This window comes from Haemaphysalis longicornis, unplaced genomic scaffold, assembly GCF_048455015.1.
Source record: "Haemaphysalis longicornis isolate Haplotype H1 unplaced genomic scaffold, Haemaphysalis longicornis Haplotype H1 scaffold_1, whole genome shotgun sequence".
Taxonomy (NCBI): domain Eukaryota; kingdom Metazoa; phylum Arthropoda; class Arachnida; order Ixodida; family Ixodidae; genus Haemaphysalis; species Haemaphysalis longicornis.
Genome location: NW_027526203.1, coordinates 7,410,998 through 7,432,163, shown reverse-complemented (window position 1 = coordinate 7,432,163; position 21,166 = coordinate 7,410,998). Strand labels below are relative to the sequence as shown.

General features: G+C 47.6%; 1 protein-coding gene across 1 annotated transcript in view; it reads left to right on the top strand.

The window, feature by feature from the left end:
* The window catches only part of LOC144173716 (uncharacterized), a 116,708-nt gene that overhangs the window by 62,386 nt on the left and 33,156 nt on the right, over nt 1-21,166 (top strand). Inside the window, exons 8-11 of the mRNA XM_077702331.1 lie at nt 6,352-6,551; nt 12,605-12,765; nt 19,732-19,798; nt 20,422-20,444. Of these exons, the coding sequence (XP_077558457.1) occupies nt 6,352-6,551; nt 12,605-12,765; nt 19,732-19,798; nt 20,422-20,444 (451 nt within the window). The remainder of the gene's footprint in view (nt 1-6,351; nt 6,552-12,604; nt 12,766-19,731; nt 19,799-20,421; nt 20,445-21,166) is intronic.

The window sequence follows — 21,166 nt, the reverse complement described above, 5'->3', positions numbered from 1 at the left end:
ATCGTGAAGCGTTTTCTGCATCGGAAACAGTCCGCGCACACGCCGGTCGCGCCTGCCAGCTCGGCACACTCAGCGGCTCGAACCGGCGCAGACCACGGTAGCAACCGCTTGTCGCTGTTCTTCCAAATCAATCTGATCACTAAAACGAAGTTCCACCTGCGAGAAAGTAGGTGTTAGTGTGGTGAAAAATTGTGCTAGGGATTGTTCTCGGGGCTTATTTTAAAAGCGGCGATCAGATATATCTGCCGCGATGCAAGCATATGCTGACCGGCCATGGATGCCGCGGCGCGCGGTGCGGCGAGTGGCCGAGAGATGGCGATACCTGCCTCGGAAGCATCGAAACAGGCTACGCAGATGTCTCGGTCACCGGTCGCTCACGGCAGTTGTAGCTCAAATAAAGTTTCACATGCGAGAAAGGGGATGATAGTGAGGTGAAACGTTGTGTTACGGAGTGTCATTCGCAGTTGCACAGATAGCGGCGATCGCCAGGACGCTAAGCCTAGAGTTCTCAACACCCGAGCAAGCCGGTTGCGGGCTCCGGATACGGTAACACCGGTAACACGGAAGCAGAGCGCCGGGATAGACGCCGGCCGCGTACGGAACAAATGGCGCATGCGCAGTCGGGTCCCGGTAAACCCGGTAGCAACGGAACGAACGTAACGAACGTAACGAACGTACTGCTAAAACTCTCTAATGTCTGCTTACTGAATACTGGTAAGCCTACATACTGCTCCCCAAGCTCAGGAAAGATGAGCTGCTTAGATTTATCCTTTAGTTCACCATCTGTTTTTAGCGATTTTAAATGGGATACCATAAACAACCCATATGGGAGCGATCATCTACCTGTACTCATTAGCGTAACATCTTCACCAATTATTATCCCGACGAAACCACGCAGGTGGAAACTTCAGTTTGCCGACTGGGGACTTTTTGCTTCGGAAGCAAATTTAGACCAAGTTTTTTCAGACACTCTTAGTATTGACGAATTGAATGAAGTGTTTACAACCCGCATTGTTAATGCTGCACGCATAGCTATCCCACAGTCCACGGGAGTGGTGAGGCAGAACCACAAAGTATGGTGGACTCAAGAATGTAAGGAGGCAAAAAAGCAGCAAAATAAAGCATGGGGAGTCTTTAGAAGGTACCCAACCCAGGAAAATTTAATAAATTTTAAAAAGGTAAGAGCTAAAGCAAGGTACATTCGCCGAAAAGCTGAGAGAGCCTCATGGCAAAATTATGTCTCGTCCATAAACAGCTCCGTAACATCAAAGAAGGTATGGGAGCAAATTCATAAGCTAAACGGGACGTACTCCCCCTACACACTTCCCCTTTTAACAGCACCAGATGTGCAAACAAGCATAGAAGAACAGGCAGATATACTGGGTGAACACTTTGCCAAAGTATCAAGTTCCGCACACTACACACAAGCTTTCTTAAAGTATAAAAACACAGCTGAGAAACAACGACTGCCAACATTTGGTGGCACAAACGAAACGTACAACAGTTTAATTACACTCCAAGAATTAAAGAGAGCTCTTTTGGCTGGTAAGCAGACCGCCCCCGGGCCAGATGATATACATTACGAAATGCTCGCTCATCTGTCTGGTCCTGCTGTAGAAGCACTTTTGAAGTTTTTTAACAAAATTTGGGTATCGGGAAAAATGCCGGGAGCTTGGAAAAAAGCTTTTATTGTAGCATTCTTAAAACCCGGAAAGCCGCCAACCTCCCCTAGTAGTTATAGACCAATAGCCCTTACGAGCTGTCTGGCCAAAACTTTTGAACTAGTTGTGAATACCAGGTTAAATTTTGTCCTACAATCAAATGAACTTATAGACATTCACCAGTGCGGCTTCAAAAAAGCATGCTCAACAACTGACCATCTTGTCCGCCTTGAAAATGCCGTACGAGAAGCATTTATACACAAACAACACTGTCTTGCTGTCTTTTTTGATCTCGAGAAGGCCTATGACACTACATGGAGGTTTGGAATAATGCGGGATTTAGTAGAATTAGGCATACGTGGAAGAATGCTGAACTGCCTGAATGATTTCTTGACAAATCGTTCATTTCAAGTGCGCCTGGGCTCAACCCTGTCGAGGAATTTCGTACAGGAGAACGGGGTCCCTCAGGGCTGTATTCTTAGCACAACATTGTTTGTTGTCAAAATGAACTCCATATCAAAAATAATTCCAAGGTCGATTATGTATTCTGTTTATGTTGATGACCTTCAAATAGCTTGCACATCGTCCAATGTAACGACATGCGAGAGACAAGTACAGTTGACCATAAATAAACTGACAACATGGGCAGACAGAAATGGTTTCCAGTTTTCACCACACAAAACAGTCGCCATTCTTTTCTCACTCAAACGAGGCCTGCAGACAGACCCCACCCTACACCTAAAAGAAATAAATTTGCCCATACAAAATGAACACAAATTTCTCGGCGTAACATTTGACAAAAAACTCACTTTCCTGCCTCACATCAATATCTTGAAAAAGAAAGCATCCGGGGCTCTAAATATACTTAAGGTTCTGTCTCGTAAACACTGGGGTTCCGACAGGTCATGCCTCCTACAAGTTTATCGCTCCGTTGTACGCTCTTGCTTAGACTATGGTTGCATTGTGTATGGCTCAGCAAGGCAGTCCTACTTAAAACGACTGGATCCCGTACATAATTTAGGTTTACGACTCTCGTCTGGCGCATATAGGACATCACCCATTAGCAGTCTTTATGTTGAAACCAATGAACCGCCACTTACATACAGAAGACTCATGCTCACGTGCTCATACATCCTAAAGATCCGTTCACTACCGAAACATCTGTGCTATCCCATAGTCACGAAATGCCCATCTAGGACACTGTTTAATAACAAACCCCAAGCTATTAGACCGTTGCTCCTTCGGTTTGAAGAGAAATGCCAAGAACTTGGTATGCTGGACACATTACCTGGGACTGCCCATAGAACAAAACAACTACCACCTTGGTATACATTCCCTGCTGTGTGCGATTTTACACTGACACACTTTCAAAAAAAGAAAACACCGCGTGAACACATATTACAGGAGTTTTTGGCACTAAACGAAAAATACAAAGGCTACACCTCATTTTACACAGACGGTTCCAAAACAGCATGCTATGCTGGGAGTGCAATAATACAAGGTAAATGGGAGAAGGTGATCAGACTACCTCAGTGCGCCTCGGTTTTCACAGCGGAGTCTTATGCAATTGCTGTTGCTGTGGAAAGAATAAGGAAGGAAAGCATTCCGAAAAGTGTTATCTACACAGACTCGCTCAGCGCGATCACAGCCCTACATTACAAAAATGCAGCTCAACCCATAATAGGAGACATAATACACAATTTAGTGACAGCAAAAACACAGGGACAGGAAATTAAGTTGTGCTGGGTTCCTAGCCATGTTGGCATCAATGGTAATGAGAGAGCCGATGCATGTGCTGCGCAGGCTGGTAGTAAAACAGTAACACAAGTACATATTCCTCATAGCGACTGTATGAAATTTATACGGAGTAAACTCAGAGAAACATGGCAGTCCTCATGGGATAACGAAACAGACAACAAACTTCACATAGTTAAGCCCACTATAGCAGAGTGGGAATCAAGCAAACATGAGGAGCGCTACACAGAAGTCATTTTATGTCGTCTCCGCATCGGACATACACACCTGACACATAACTTCCTTCTAATGAAAGAAGATAAACCGAGATGTGAGGAATGCGACCAAGAGCTAACAGTAAACCACATGTTACTCTCATGTACGAAATTTGAGGTCCTGAGAAAAAAGCATTTTAGGCTGTTCTACGACGAACACATTCCATTTCACCCCAGTCTACTTTTAGGAGAAAACGCACTTGTTAAAATTTCCTGCGTTTTTAGTTTTATCAAGGAAGCAGGGATTCTAAGCAAGCTGTAAAGCTGTAACGTGATGTAACCGTTATTATCCACAAAATACACAAAACCTTCTGTTTGGCGCATGATAGCCTAAGTTGCTTATGTGCCATAAAACACAACACAACACAACACAACACACACTTGTCCTTGAAGAAATTTTTGTTCGCAATGTTTGTCACCCGCTTGGAGTACAAGTATGGGTTAGCGTGACAGTTCGCGGAAACAACAGAACAGCTTGTGACGTATAACTTTTAATTACTATAATATACAGAATTTGGTGTATACCTCTTTTAATTACCAGTATTTCTAAATGTGGGAAAAAAGCGAACAACGCAGCAATCCCGTCCAGAACACAAGTCACAATGACAAGATGGACCAGAGCTACTACAGCCAGGTAAATCGCTAGAAACTGTTTTTTTTTCACCCATGCAAAATGTCAACCTATTGTGTTATATATGGACGATATCGAATGGCACCAGCTAAACAACTCCGAAGTTCATTTATTATAGCGGAAAACAATCATTGGCAGCATGCATTATAAAAAGTGTAGAGGGGAGGACTCGTTAGAACACTAGTTCGCATTTTCAAAGCCGGGTAATGTAAACTGAAAGCACACAGATACAAACAAAAATGTGTCAACTTATTTCACCTTTCGAACTGCAGTGAAACATGCTTACCGTCTATCCTTTTGGTGCGCTTTCGCGGGGAATATGCAGAATTTAACGAATGGATCCTCTTCTTTCGCCTTGTTACTGTCGTGGCAGCTGACCATGCAACAATATGGGTTTTTTTTTTTTTTCGCTTTTAGTTTCATCTTTTCGTTTCGGGCTAGTGAGGAGTGTTCCCGCCGCTCTTTGTACGTGCTGGCTTAAGTGGCTCGCGCAGCCGGCGGTCTCTTTGTCGCATTCGTGAGTAGGAGGCTGGATGCCTCAGGCAGTGCGGGAGACAGCGCGAGCTGCGCGTGCACTTGCCAGACGCGTAGGAGCGGGCCGAGGGGCGTCTGCTTAGGGCGCTGAAAAGCCGTTCACCAGGCGCAGTCGTTTCGCGATGACTGAGGTGGTAAGACCAACCAATGGTCGCCTACAAGAGCACTCTTTATCCCGTGAAACCACCGGGGCGCTCGGCCGTTAGACTGGCACGTAGCAGGCGACGCGTCTCTAGCAGACAAGACAAGCACCGGCAAAAATGGACCCAGTAGCTACTCTACGTGTAAACCGAACTTGCTGGACACGTGCTAATGTGTATGCTTTCATAAGTCGAAAGAAAATTTTACCCAGCCCTCTTCCTAGCACGAGAAATGCAGCACGCGCGCAGCGAAAAAAGCACGTGCCGAATAGGCCGCCGCCCCGGCGTACTCCCCCTCCGGGGAGAGTGCAGCGCCACCCGGTGATCGTTCCGGAGCCTATACTGTGCTGAGAGAATATGTCAGTGTTTTTTAAAAAACGAGGATGACTGAATGGAGGCTGTTGTTCAATGTTCTTGTAGGATATATCTTATCATGGATCTATGCATGTCTTAAAACTCGAACCTGCCCAACGGTAGTGCATGTGACTGAATGAAAGTCGGTCGAATTGGCATCTTCCCATAGAAATGTAGGTATCTGAAGGAGGAAATCAGTGATTAATACTTCACTGATCAGAGCAGCATTGTATGCGGGCCAGCAGGTTTCACGCAAATACATACAGTATACTAGTTTTAAGGAAATTATCGCAGCCTGAATTCTATTTTAACCCCTGCACTACTGCTGTTGATGCACGCAGAATTGGAAGATTGATTATGGGGTTTAATGCACAGATACTACACAGGCGATGAAACGTGTCATAGCGGAGAGCTCCTGATTAATTTTGACCACCTGAGGATTTTTAATATGCGCCGAAATTTCAAACACACAGGTGTTTTTGCTTTTCGCCGCCATCAGAAAAGCGTCTGCCGCGGCCGGGAATCGAACCCGCATCCTTGGGATGAGCAGCACTATTCCTTAGCCACTCAGCCATCGCAGCGGGTACAATTGTAAGATACATCTCAGGACGGAAAGCTATGCGCCTCTAATGTGCACGCAACTGCCCGAGCCGGGTGCTTGTTTGGCCACAAGGCGTGAGGCTGGCTCGCCGGCCCCACGCTGCCGCCACTGCAACGAGTAGGGAGAAAAAAAGTACTCTCAATGGCTAGTGCCATCTCTTGATGCCTCCACTCAACGCGTGGCAGGCTGACTCCAATGTAAAAGTGGGCAACATTCCGGGCATGTAGTTGCAGGAGGCGATAGCACAAGCTGCTTTGCCTGCCGTTTGTGGGGATGCGCGCTCGTGTAGGTCATTGGCTAGCAACCGACTGTGCCAATGCGATGGCCCCTCAGTTATACTTGTACAAGCCACTTTTGGTTGTCAGAGGATGTCCCCCCCTGGAGGCTGCATCACTGTGAAAGGGGCTTGTTGCCTGTGCAGGTTCTCCCGAGGTGGCACGCCCCCACCGCGCCGCCGCCCCAGTGACTGGGTCATCCAGGAGGTGGGAGGTGAGCCAGCGGCAGCCCCAGAGCTGGATGCCGAACCGGTTGCTGTCCCCCTACCACCCGCACAGCCGCAGCCACTGGAAGAGGCTGTGGCAGGTCCATCGGGCCTTACGCCGCCCTTGTGTGGCTCACCAGGTGAGTGTGCTCCCCCCACCTCCCCCTTCATCACCACCAGTACGTGCGAGTGCGTTCGTTTTGGTGACAAAATGCGTACACGTCGTGACATCAGCAGCATGTGTATAAGGCTGCATTTTAGCACAGGGTCTCCACGGCCTGCCTGTGTTTTTACCTACCCTACCTGGATGGAGTTTTGGGAAAAGGAAGCATTTTTTTTTTTTCGTGCGTACTAAAGGGGGCCTAGCATGCATTGGGGAAATGTTTAGCCACTGATTAGTGACTCAAGCGAAGCTTGTGAAATAAATACATGTGCCCCCATACATACCACACAGGGCCTCACCTATAAGGTGGCTGGAAAGGAACAGGCCATGCAAGAAGGGCTCTTGGTGTAATGCTCAAGTCAGGCTGCCTGCACATTTACATGCTCGTGTCTGAGCATGGTGTTGATATCTTCGTCGATATTCCGTGGCCTGTAACTTCTGGCATGCACTGGAAGGCTCAGGACACACCTGCAGTGCCCCTTTGCAGCGACATGAACTAAATGTTATAATGCAAATACATTGATTTTGGATACCGTATTTACTCGTGTAATGAACCCACTTTTTTTCCGGAAAATTCGGCATGAATTTGGAGGGAGGGTTCATTATGTGGGAAAAAAATTGCAAGAGATTTTTAAAAGTTGAAATTTTATACAATAAAGTTGCTAAGAGAAGCGCTGTCAGAGCCTTACCATTTTCGTAAAAACATGTAGGTAATTATGTAATGAAATTTATATTTTATTTGCAACTCGCCATCATCCCCCGGCCCTTCGTCATGGAGCTTCCCTCCTCACTGAAGTCGCTTGCGGCCGCACTTTTGTTGTCAGCACCGTCTTCTGTGCCGTCAAGGCACTCCAAAATTTCTTTTCCGACACCGGCAAGCTTCCTTTGGGCCCACGAAACACACTGCGACCCCTGTTCACCACCCGAAAACCTCTCGTTTTCGCCTGTAGCCTACACGCACTGGGTCAACACTGAAGTGCCACACAGCTGCACCATTTCCATGTGCAGCGCATTCTCCGCCACCGTAGTTTAAAACGCTGTGCAGCAGGACCACAAAAAAAGGTTGGAACACAGCTGAACAACAAAACCACGGAGCGTAATGGCAAAGTCGGGTAACAGCAAGAGCAGCGGAGTGCGGAGTACGTTTAGTGCTTTGTTCGCGCGCCGCAAGGTTTTTATGGCGCAAGGTTTGTTTTGCATTCAACAGGTGGCGCACCACAAATGCGCAATTTTTAAAGCCACGGCATTCGCGCTCACGTCTCCGGTTACTGAAGAGATTTGTTTTTATTGGAATGCATTTTTAGCATTTTGCGTGTACTGTAGCATGATATCAAGGTAGTACTGCGATCGCCTACAGCATCAGCAACCATGCTTAAAATAAAAACATATTAGCGCTGCATTTTTTATTCAGTGACAAAAAAGTAAATTCTCAACAAGAAAAGTGGGGGGATGGTTCATTACGTGAGTGGGTTCATTATGCGAGTAAATACGCTATTTTGAACCGATGAAACATGAAAGAGCACGCATTGCCCATGAAACAATGCCATAATGGAGGTGACTGTGTACAAAAGCAAAATATAAAGGCAACAAAGCATGATGAGGGAAAAAGCGCCGAGCTTTGATTAAAGCTCAAATGCTGAATGCGGGTTTTCACTTAAGATTAAAAAAGTGAGATTTTTATGTAAGGTTATGGTCGAGACGAATGCCAAGGAATGGAATGCGGTCACAAGGCGCAATTAAATGAGGCCAAAGTTTTATTTCCGGAAAAATACTGATAGTTTTCTTGCATGACCTGAACACCATAAGTTTAGTTTTTTCTGGGTTAATAATTAGGTAATTGTCATGACACCAATTTACAACATTGTTAGCACTGCATTTAAGTTCGAGGTAACGGAAGTTATTGATTTATTAGGTAATGATATAGTTGTGTCATCCGCATACAAGACGCAGTGAGAGGAATTAACGCAATCTGGAAGGTCATTAATATATAAAAGAAAAAGTAAAGGACCTAAGCTTGATCCCTGCGGGTACGCCTTGATTAAATGTTCTTGTATCAGAGAAAGTATTACCAACATAACAGTGTATTGTCTGTTTAGTAAGTAACTTTTCAAAAATAACAATGCACGTCCGGTTATGCCATAAGCTTCTAATTTATTAAACTAGGTTTTGTGATTAATGGTATCAAAGGCTTTAGTAAAGTCTAAAAAAAAACGGAACCCCCAAAATTGACAGAGTTAATTGATTTCTTAATAAAGTCAGTTAACGAAAGCAAAGCTAGATTAGTGGAACGTCCAGACCGGAAACCAAATTGACAAGGGTTTAGTATATTAAACTTAGTGAGGTAGCTGTTGAAACGTTAGTAACAGCTGAAACGTTACTACATTCAGTCCTCAACGCATTGTCCCGACCACATGTGAACAAAGTTAGGCTTGCACACTCCGTGCACACAAACGGCTTGGATTCCCATCCGACTTCGGCTATCTGGCGATGGCGATGGCAATTGTGGCTGTACCCTTTGCAGCGGGTCGCCGCGTCATTTTCCTATTTTGCTTATTTTTGATGCGGACATGCCTCAAAAATGCAGTTCTCACTTTGCATCCGTATTTGATTCAGTAAAATGAGAGAAGCTATCAGGGCGACTGATTGGTGTACAATTAACTGTTTGGATGATGCAGAAGTAGCACTGCAGCACTTTTCTTGTGCCTTTTTAAAAGCTGTGTCATCTAGTACAACTACGGTTAAATGAAAAAAAAAAGATTCAGCTACCCGAATAATCCTTGGATTACTAACGGTCTTTTAGAAAGCATGCAAAAGATACTAGATAACCTCTACAAAAAAACCAAAAGGCGGTTCTTCAATTCCAATTTAGCTAAGCGATACAAGAAATACTGCTCCCTCCTAAATATTTTTTTAAAACAGGCAAAAAATTGTTATTATGAGAATGAATTTGCTAAACACGAAAATAACCCAAAAAACAATGGAATCTGTTTAACACTTTCCTTAACATGACTACAGTTAATGCCTCAATACCAAAAATTACCTACAATGGAACAAACCTAAATCAGCCCACTGACATTGCCGAAGCTTTTTGCGATTATTTTTCATCTGTCTATTACCATACCCCTCAGTCTGTGAATGCACAACTTGATTAGCGGCGTGTTAGCCGATTTTTTTTTGTATTCCCGGTTACGCCAGAAGAAGTGCTGCCTACGCTTGGTGCACTCAACAACAGGAGCCCAGGCCTAGATAACATTTCTATTCGCCATTTGAAGTTAGTTGACGATTTAATTGGAAATACACTCAGCCATATAATAAATCTTGTATGTAGGTCTGGTATGTAGGAAAAGAGGTCGATTTAATGGGAAAGATAGGGCAGCCAACCATGTGGGTGAATAGTGTCTCTTATACCCATTTGTCTCTTACATCAGTGTCTCTTATAACGAGGTTCAGCTGTACTCGACGATTGCTTGATGCGACGGTTCCTTTAGAGAATCAACCCAACGGAAACACCAATGGAACCACCCAGATGCGTTGCATGACACCAGGGTTCCCGCGAGGGGAGGTGGGCGTAATTTTTCCCCATCACTTTCTTTGCCCCTGACGGTATAATAGTTCCCCTGGGAAGTAGAGTTGTGCGTCCACCGCCAAGTCCTGCGGGAAAGCCACCCGTAAAGCATGCAGAAGCCGCCGCTCCGGTTGCACCGGCGCAAAGGGAGGGAGAGGGGGGGGGGAGTGTTGAAAAGAGGACCAGGTTCAAACCCATAGAATTCAGAAGAGTAAATGTTTCCAGGTAGAACGAATAAAGGTATCAAATTGCACTCGAAAGCGAAACTTGACGCTACATAGTGCTGATTTAGGCGCCAATTTGAGAAAAAAGGCATTTATAGGCATTTATCGGAGTTTAGGCACCAACACCCAAAATAGGCATTTATAGGCACTATAAAACCACCATAAAAGCCATCCTTGACCCCAATTCGTGCTCATATATCGAAATGGGGCGATAGGAACGCAAGGAAAAAAATAGGCATTTGCCTAAAATCCGGTCTCTAGCCTCACCTTGCACTGTGACGGCGTCCATAGTCATCGGGAGGAACCAGGCCTTGGTTGTCCCAACAAGCCAACAGTGTCGCAGGGGGGAGTCGATGAAATCGAACAGGCGTTAGGCTTAGCCGAGGCGCCGCGTCGATGTAGGCATTGCAGTGTTTTCACAGTGCAACCGCTGGGGTGAGGCAGTTGAGGCTTGATCGATCGTCGGCGGGGTGTGCTAGGAGATTTCACACACCGAAATTCGAGGGTAAGAGCAACTACACCACCAAGAAAAAATTTGGTGCGGTGCCCATGCAAGGCACGTCTTACTCTGAATGGCCCCCTGGTGGGACATCCAAAATCGAGATTTCGCTGCTCCAGAAACTGCTCCCAAATCTGATTCAGCTGTCTCACCCCTGACCTCCCTTGATTATGATACGTTTCACTAGATCGCTCCATGCATCACCTGATGTATCCTCATCATTGGACGGAGCCACCACACCTCGCAGCGATGTTTTTGCTGCAAAACCGGCACTCTGCAGCGTACAGATCGTGGCTAATGGGAATGCAGTTTGAGCTAGTATAGATATGAATAAAAATGTTGTCAAGATCTATTCTCGCGGTCATATTATCCCATTTTCGGCAAAAATTTGATCGTATCAAATGCACGAAAATGCATTACAGTAATCCCTCGTTATAACGAAGTCAGTGGGACAGCGAAAAATTTCGTTATATGTGGTATTTTGATATAAGCGACCACTCGAGAAAACTTAATTAAGTAGTTGAGCTTTCTTTGCACCACAGCTGCGAGGAAAAAAAACACAATGTATTCAGTGAAGCAGAACTTAATCAGGTGCAAAAAAGGTAGTGAGCTTTGCCTGTTTCATGTTCTTGCCGGGTGCAAGCAACCCCACTCCAATTTGACCAAGCAGTGACTAGCGTCCGAACACCTTTGCAGAGCAGAGCGAATGAGGAGGAGAAGGCTGTGGCCACTTTTAAAGGGGGGGGCGTCACTGAACGCTATGAGTTTCGCGCTGGAAAGTGCCGCAAATTCCACAGGTCGAATCTGAGGTTGTTTGTTGAGCTCAAAAAACGACTTCCCACTCATTGTGGGTAGACAGCGTAATCATGAAAACTGACCAGTTTTTCAATAGGGGCTTTACATGATTACTGGGCAATTTTTTCCCGAGGTGTGCAGCCGTGAAGTTTGCAAAACGAGTTTGTGGGCGCCCCGCTCTTGTCGGCACTTGTAATTCTACGCCTCGAGTGTCAGTGTTCGCGCACTGTCGCGTCGACGCCATTGACTAATGTCTAGGAACAAAATTCAATCACCCTACCACGCATTTCGGCCATTTGTCTTAAATTGAATGGCGCAAACCGAGCATGACTGGCTCGACAAAATTGACAAAACACCAGCTTGTCCACTCGCCATATCGACCGCCTGACTCGCTGCTGGGTCACCGCCGCTCGGTGACGCCTCCGCTCGCCACTTCGCTCCAAGCGGGTCCAGCTCTTTGTGCGCTTTGAGTAATGCGGCTTAAAATGCATGCTTTTGGGTTGGGACCAGAAGAAATTTCGAATAAAGTGATATTTCGAGTAAAGCGAGTTCGTTATAACACGAAATTACTGTATTTCTAAGCGACGTCGGCTGGAAATGAAAATAAAAACTTATTAGGCCGAAAAACATATCATGCCGAATCGTATCAACGAGATTCTACTGTATTTGCTTTTGAAGCCTCCTGTGGACATGTGATCGGATGCATTGTCCAGAAGTGGTTCCCTGCATGCTGGTCTGCTCCTGGTGTTCACTTATCCGTTTGTGGATGTCCAGTGTCCCAACGTAGCCGCCTCTATTGGGTGCCCCTTGGATCCATAATCTTGATGTCATATGTAATATTTACAGCATGTCTTGCACGACGATGCACTGCAAGGCAGTTGGTGGAGGCTACTTGGGAGGTGTCTCGCGGCACCCCTTATGCCCGCTCCTGTCCGTGATGTTCCCAGGAGGCGGAAGGCGTCGTCGGGCAGTGTCCCCGCCAGCTGGGCCGAAATCCAAGTGTCGTCGCCGCCGCCGTGGTCCCATCGTGGACCGGCGGACGCAGATCAGCATGGAGGAGATACGGGCGAACGTGCGGGCCAACAACCAACGAGGACGCCCTGCTGCGGTGGGTACCGCAACAGAGAAGGAGCCTGGCTGGAGAACAGGAAGGGCCGCCAGTGCTTCTGTGGAAGGCCCCTTGGTTGTGCTAGGGCTATCTTCCTACAATCTATGTACTGTCCAGCCACCTGTTGGACGGCCTCCTTGGAGAGGGGATGGTGTGCGCCACAAACATTGCTTTGCACCCCTTTGTTAAAGGGGCACTGACACAAAAAATTTGCATCTTGTTTTTTTTTTGTTGCGGTAAGTACTAGCTAGTGACCTACTTATCACCTCTAGAAACCTCATTTGCTTCAGCGTGCGACGGTTGTTTAATTAGAGGCATTTTCAATGCAGCCAGTCGCAGTTTCGGTTTCAGCGGGTGCCGCGAACCGATGGATTTTGTGTGAACAAAGCTGACCTCGTGACTGTCGGAGGGATATCACAGAGCAGAGCTGCCGTAGCACTGTCGAATCCGCATCGACGGCAGTTTCTGCGAATGCCCCCACGTACTGATCTCGTGAGCCGCTTAATTAAAAAGCGACCGTGGACGTGACGCAGGCGCTGTGAGTGCAAATGCTACCGCGGCTAAAGAACGACGCGCGACGCTGGAGACAGAGGGCGGCAAGGCGCGCGCTGGGAGCAGCCGGCCGGTCTGCCTACAGGTCCGCCTACAGATGTGTTCGGCTTAGCACTGGGGCGGATATTCGATTGCAGCTCTCGTAAGCGGTGCAGATGACAATTTTTGATGCAACCCGCCATCGCATCATAAAGTCCTTTCTCATATAAGATGCCATGGTCGGAACCTGGGTCCAATTTCGTGCAGCGGTAACAAGCTATCACTCAAGCTACCCGCGCCGGCCTGGCCACTTCGCGGCCGTGGCCGCCGCCTGCCCAGCGACCGTGCGGCTCGCTCAGCGGGCTTTTCGTGTTTCCATCGCGTTTTCGCGTCTGATGTAAATAAAAAGTAATAGAAACAGAGTGCCTGGAATCACTGTAGATCTTTGGTCGCGGCCAGCTGCCCGATTAGCTGACGAAAGCACGGCGCCTCCGCCGCCAACGATCGGGTCGTTCCTTCTTGAGAGCAGAAGCTCCGCCCTCCGGCCCTCCGATTGGAGCGGCGAGCTTGGCGAGCCGGCAAAAAATGCCGGCAGTGCGGAAGCGGCGAACACAAACTCGTGACGTGTTTGGATGTTGTTTATTTACACCATATCCTCGGGATGTCGATTGCGCGTGGTCCTCTGCTGGCTGCTCGGTTGCGTTTAGCACACTTTAAAATTGATTTTAAATATGTTCTAGGCTGTATTCGCCGCTGATATTTTGCAGATGATGTATATGTGTTCACACCAATCTATCTCCGAAGTTATCTCGCCTTCAAAATTTTGTGTCAGTAGCCCTTTAAGGGAGCCCCATACTACGGGAAGAACTGGGTGGGACAGAGGACAAGAGGCAGGGCATAAGGGGAGGGATTCTTCTGGGCCACCTGAGTGAGGCAGGCAGCAGTTGTCCAGTGGGTGGGGATGGTGCGGAGCTTGTTCTCATTCTGACTCCAGTGGGGAGGAAGGAAGGAGGCCGCCGTGGGCTCTGCAGCAGCACCCTCGGTGAAAGTCCACCTGTCCTCCTCTGTGTATCACCCCTGTGCCGCCTCACGTGCACTCTGCTAGGGAGCGATGTCTAAGAGAGAGAGAGAGAGAAAAAAGTATGAAAGAACAGGGGCACGCAGAGTGAAAAATAGAATGTATTATGTCAAAAAGGGTGAACTGACACTGGGGATGGACAGGGCAGTTCAGGAAAAGAAGTCACTGCACAAATGCTGTACGCAGGAGGAGGACAGGAGTAGGAAGCACTGAGTAGCTGCGGAGAGAACGGTGCCAGTCCCCCGTGCCCTTCTTGTCCTCCGTGCTGCTGCAGATGTGCTTTTGGTCCTGATGTGGGAACGTGTGCAAGCCTCCTCTGCTGCCACACAGATAAAGTGCATACGCTATGATTGCCCCCAGTGCAGAGAGGAACAGGGTGAATGCTACGGGTGGAAACAAGAGAGGATAGCAGCAGAGCAAGCATCTGAGGAGGAATGCTGCCACATGTACGGCAACTGTAGTGTGGAAGCCTATTTGGGGGTCCCCCATTCTTTTAACCTTTTCAGGGTCAAGGATGTACATGTGCATCCCCTGCAAACACCTTCAAAATGGTCAATGACGTACATGTACATCATTGCTTGTATGTTTAAAAAGCGCGCCTTTTTTGATCATTTATCTCACTTGGCATGTGCTGCCACACTGCAGATATATAGTGGGCTTCCTCAATTATCAGTCCCGGATCGTCCGCGGACTGCCCGGGACGCGATCTGGCACTCGATTTTCCCATGTATTCCTATGGGACTTCCGGTCCGAAGGCAGTCCTCGGACTGACGTGGACCATCCAGGACTGGTAAATCAAGGAGGCCCAGTGTAGACTGCTTATAACGTATGTCGCGGGTGCAACTAAATTCTGCACTGTAAGCGGTACTGCACTATAAACAAAACATGCACGAATCCAACCACATCGCGCCCTGCCTTTCCATTATTCTTTGATTATCATTGCTCAAGCGAAGGCCTCTTAAAGGGACACTGAAGTGATATGTAAACATTGCGGGATTACTAGCGCAAATTGTTGTCCGGAGTCCCCAGGCCATGTTTCGACCACTCTAGGCGCTTAGTAGAAAAACTAATTCGAAAACGCTGTCCTCCTCTCTTTACGCTCGCCCATTTTCTGTGGCGTTTTCGTGTGACGTCAGGAGGGGATGAGCTGGCAATTGGCTGCGCCAAGGCTGCGCTACTGCACGGCTCCCCGGCCGACAGAGTCAGTCCGCCGGCCGCCGGCGGGTCGTCGCAATCAAGGAGGTTAAAAAAAAATTGCTTGGCCGCAATTCGTTCGCTTAGTTGAAACGAAGCCAGGACACGTTTGTGAATGGAAGAATGTGCCTTTCTTTACTTGGTTTGTTTGTACACTGTATCTAGCTCCAAGTCAAGGTCGCTTCACACAAGCGCTGCACATGCGACGCTTCGCTGACTGGTACGCCAGTAGGAAAATATAAGGCCTCTTGAAGGCGGGAGAAGAGTCAGCGAAGTCAATATAGGTACTAAGCAAATAAAATCAACTGATATTTTTACCGTACAGCGTAAAACTAGGGCGCGGGAAGCACTTTTTTGCGCTGGGCGAACAAGCACAGCGGTCAGCAGCACGACTACGCATCTGCGAACGCTTTTCCGTCTACGAAATGCAATTGCTAGACGGGAGCTACTGTGGAAACTCGGGCGACGCTTACTGCACGATCGCAGTACAACAAATAGTCACCTAAGCGGCTTGAAATGCCAAAACTAAATAAAAATGTAAACCGGTTGTACAATATATACCCTATATTAGCAAGGCATTCCCGTCCCGCTCCGTGGCCTAGCAGTCTGGGGCGCTGGGAATCCACCCCAAAAGTTTTGCGAGTCACGAGTTCGAATCCCCGCGGGTACGTGCTTTTTTTTTTTGTAAGTTAACTTTTTTGTTTTCCGCCGATGTTTTCTATATTGAGTTCACCTTTTTTGGGGCCGCAACGTTCATGGCTACACGAACTAGTTCACAAAACGCGCGCAGGCTGGCACTGGCGCGCTAGCGAGTTCTCGTTGGCGTGCTGTTGCCATAAGCACCGACTGCTTGAAGGCAGTGGGCACAGGCGAGAATGAAAAGACCCTTGGCCTGGTGCGAACACGCTTTTTACGATACAGGCATGAGGGAGGCAAGCTCCAAATATGGGGGAAAAGCGCATGACATTTGGGCGTCTGCGGGTACGCGGAGGGCGTTCATGCACTGCGTAGGTCTCGGCTAGTGAATGCTACGACTACAAGCCGTCCTGGGAGGCTTATCTTGTGCATTTTACAGCCGACAACATGGCAGAAGCGCGGTACGATGATTACTGAGATATTGAGAATGCCCATCCAACAAAGCCATTGGTTATGTTTTACAGAACCGAAACCGAAACCGAAACTTGTGTGATTGCTAACCTTGGGCATCGTCCAATCACGGCGCCCCTCCTCTCAACGTCACAGCCTTAGTTGGTGCGGCCGCCGCAAACCGCGCATGGTAGTTTTTCTTCTTTCGCGCTTTGTAAAATAATTACCGATTTGTCAACCGGATAAACGATGAAAAGTGTGCTAATTTGAGCCAGTCTACGCAGTGCAAGCAAAAACGGGAGCTTGACAAATTCACTTCAGTGTCCCTTTAAAAGTAGTGACGTGGTCTTCCTTTCATCCTTTTTTTCCATGTGAGCCGCTGCCACTGGGTCTTACAAACCGCGAGCGCGGCTTTAACTTGAAATCCTTTGTGTTTGTGTTTTGAGGGAGCACGGCTGCGTTTTTTAGCGTCTATGAAGGGACGCCACGGGACAATGTGGTAAGCGCAATTTTTTTCTTTACCCATCCGTCCCTTGCATTCACGATGCCGAAGGTGGTTGCTTATCAGCTGAATGTACAGGTATGGGAAACCTCCGGTGTCACAGGTCACTATCTCCAGGTGTTCGAAAAGGGAAAGGCCGGTGGCTTATCTTCACAACGTTCTAATGAAACTTACCATGCGTGGGGGGAGGTGGGGAGCTAGCTGTCTTCTGTGGTGCGTCAAGCAAGGGCAGTTGTGGTTATCATGCGAGTACAGTGGAACACGCGAACTAAGGGGTACCTATTTTTTTTCTGTGTGTCAAAGTTAGAGGAGAGCAGGGTGCGCCTGCTGCGTCCGATGGCTGGTTCCGTCTTGTTTTTTCTTTCTCGCAACCCTAAAACGATGCTCCAGCTGTGCCGGTCGATCAGCAGACCCGCCAAAAAACCGCACTATAAAAAGTGTTGTGCTTTGGCCAACCATGCTTTAAGCGGTATGCTCATGCATTGAGTTCTATGGGAGGCAAACCGGTGGTCACAAAAACTCGCGTTATATCCAGTCCAGCGCTATAAGTGGTTACATTATAAATTGCCTTGCACTGTACGGGAAATTTTTTTTTTGCGCCGATGGCTCTTCTTTTCTTTTTTTATGCTTTACTACAGCAGTGCAAGGGCTATCGCTTGCGTATCCGCTAATGCGCGGTCGCGCAGCGGCTAGTTTCGGTTTCATCCTCCGGGCGCTTCTCGCTTCTTGCGCTCACGAAACTGATGTGCTTCTTGTGCTTCTCCCCCTTCTTGCATCCGCAAAACTTTTTCAGAATTTTTTTTGTGTTACTCATGAATAAACCGTGTGTATGGAACAACACAAATGATTGTTTTGTCACTTTATAGCCATCCTAAAAAAATTACGACACTTCTTGTCGAAATAGATTTGTCCAAAAAATTTAAATCGGCAATAAAAAAATCGACCCTGGGGTGTCGCATTTGGCAACAAAATTTGACCCTGAAAGGGTTAATGAGAGCCCACTTCCCTTGGTGGGAACCAAGAGAAAACCCTGAATGGTCTGATTCCTAGACCATAACGAACAAGCAGCAAGCAGCACGAAAGAGCAGCCCAACTTGCCATGCTTCTGCAATATGATTCCCACAGTTGTACACTGCGTGCAAGCAAAGGGGGGGGGGGATATGGGTGGGGAGTGGTGTGGTAAAGAGCAGAGCCGTTTTTGGGAGCCGATTGCTTAGGGCAAAAAAAATATGGGATTAAGCCTGGAAGTAGCAACCAGGGTGTGGGTGTCAAGTGCTGCAGTGGCTGAACACTGGGAGGAACCATGCGAGGAAGAACTGTGAGTGCTGGTGAGGTAGGCTGGATGCCTCTCTCAGCAGCTCTGCCCAGAAGCGTCAAGTGCTGTAAAGAGACGCTCAAGTCTCACTCACTCGAGGGGTTCTTGCAAGCTACTCGTCGTAACTGCAGGAGTAGGAATAGGTCCGAGGTACATCCCAGTAGGCAGGGTTGGTAGCTTGACCGGCATGATCAGACCAAGTGATGGGAAATTGAAAAGTAAAAACATAGAACTCAATAGGAACTCCTCACCAACAGGTGAACCGTGCCTTGCTGCTGCTAAACTTGCCATTTTGATGAATAGCCTGCACTGTGATCACACAAGTGCTCTCTTCTTCAATCTTGTCATTGACCATAATCCATAACACATCTTCTGGGAAAGGCAGAGATTATTTTGCAGGTGCACATAGTACACTCTGGCCACCCCCGCTGTTATGTTGTACCCCTTTGAGGGCTGCCAGGTGGTGTGGAATCGGTGCACAGTTTTGCCTGTTGTCTGTTTCCCGCCCTGTGGCCGCTTGGTGTGACCTGAGGAAGAGCACATGTCCATGTAGTGTGTAGTAGTGTTTCTTTTTAGAGCCAGCTGCAGCACAAGAGGCATTGCAGTGCATGTGGCATTATAGTGGAGGGCACGGGCACAGCTTCTGGGCTGCATTTTGGACTGGGAGCCGTGTCTACAAATTGCTCTAATTCTGATCTGCAGTTGAAACGGTCGTTTCCGAGACTGTTCTGAAGGAATAGCCACTGAAAGATAGCAATTTGGGGGGCGGAAGGGGGGGGGGGGGGAGCAGGGGGGCGAGAGCGCGGTGTGTACCCAGCCCCTCACTTGACTTTGCACTCTGTGCGTCAAAAGAGGAAACAAATTTGGCCACGTTGCTGTCCTGGGCCTTCCCTCTCTCTTCTTCCTTTGGTGCAGTATTGAATTGGGTTAGCCCAAATTAGAATAGCCTACTGCAAGATGCCATGAAAACTGATCTTGCATTAGCTGAAAGTACTCCCTTCTGTCGGTATCTTTGCACATTTATGGGGCGGCCACAGATTGTAGATATAATGTACACTTTAATACGGCTATTTATTTCTGCCACTGTCTCTGGCCAGTCTTTGTTGCATTGTACTGCTTGTATATACGTATACATAATTTCCACCCACCAACTTGTCGTTGACATGGGAGAATGAATTGCATTGCTGAATGAAGGTGGTCTGCAGTGTCAGTGTTGCGCACTGGCAAACCCGTTTTCCCTTTTCTTCTCTTCCCTTCCAGTTCCAAAGCCTGGCAAAGCTGCTACGTAGCCCAGATGTTGAGGCACTGTTCCGACTGCCTGGCCGGCGTACGTATGCTCATTCTTTCTTGTCTCATCGGTTTCCTGTTTCAAGGGCCTTCCTTAAAATTGGGGCACCTTCCGGTGCCTGCTAGGCATTCGTTTTTCACTCGCTCCTTGATCTTTTTGTATATGTTTTTTTTAACTAAGTGACAGTGCAGATCATCACAGCCTTTCTATAACAAGCACCCTGGGAATCACAAATAAACTGGTGGGCATCTATGGAGGGCTATTGTGTACTTCAAACATATACCAAGTGAATGAGCTTTGAGACTAATCATTTGAATAGTTTGCCAAAAGGAAAGTAACCAGCCACAGTAATGAACACTGCAGTGAACAGTCTACTGCATGGTCACTCATTTATATTGCAGCGCATTAATTTGACGGTCAGTGAATGCCATTAACAAATTGCAGGCAATTCCCAATACCCCAACTGGGGCCTTGCAAATGGGTTTTTCAATTTGATGTGTCAACAACACTGAAGTTTTAAATTGCATGAAACTAATGAAAATTGAAGTTGGATTCTCAGTGTTCACATTCAGGAGTAATTCCAAAGTTCAGACATTCTCTTTGTTTTCCCCAATACATAATCCCAGAAGTAGCAAAGTTCTTTTAAAACCCTTCCCTTTCAGCTGTTGAGCTCATTATGTGCCAGGTGCGAGTCAAATGAACTAGCACTGACTGCCTGTGTAGGCACTCTAGTCTGCTTGCATGCTCTGGATGTGTGGACAGGGTGGCTTCTTCCTTCGAGGCCACACATAAGTCACAGCCGGCTTTTCTGCTACATCGTGTGCACATTTCTGTTCTCCCTTTCCTTTCTTAGTCTTGCTGCCTGACTGCAGACCATTCAGAGCTCTGTACTGAGAAACCGCGAACCTGTGCTGTGGGAGCTTCGTGGAACGGGTTAAGAACACGCACACACGCCGTGTGGCAACAAGATTGCACGCGCCCCTTAAGGGGGCATTTGTGCTGGGGTCGTGGGGAAAAAAGGGGGAGCAGGTGTGATAAGTGCCTCTAGTCTCCTAGCGGGCAGTTTTGTTCTCTTTCTGTATGGCAATCCTTAGAAGGGAATGATAAGGGCACCCGTACGTTGCATTTGAAACATTTGGCACCAGGGTCACTCAGCATCAACACAGTCCATTCCTTGGCCCTGCAGTTTTCTCATCCCTCCATTGAGTTGTCTGGCCTTCCCCTACATCTGGTGCTGTTTCTTGGTGCCAGCCACTCTGTTACCCCGATGGCCCACTTGTTGTCACCTCCCTGCAATGCACATGTGGGGCCCATTTCACTTGCCTCTCTCTCTTTTCCCAAACTCGACGGGTCTTTTCCCCAACGAGGGATGCTTCTTCCCTGTTCACTACTCCCACCTTCCTCTCC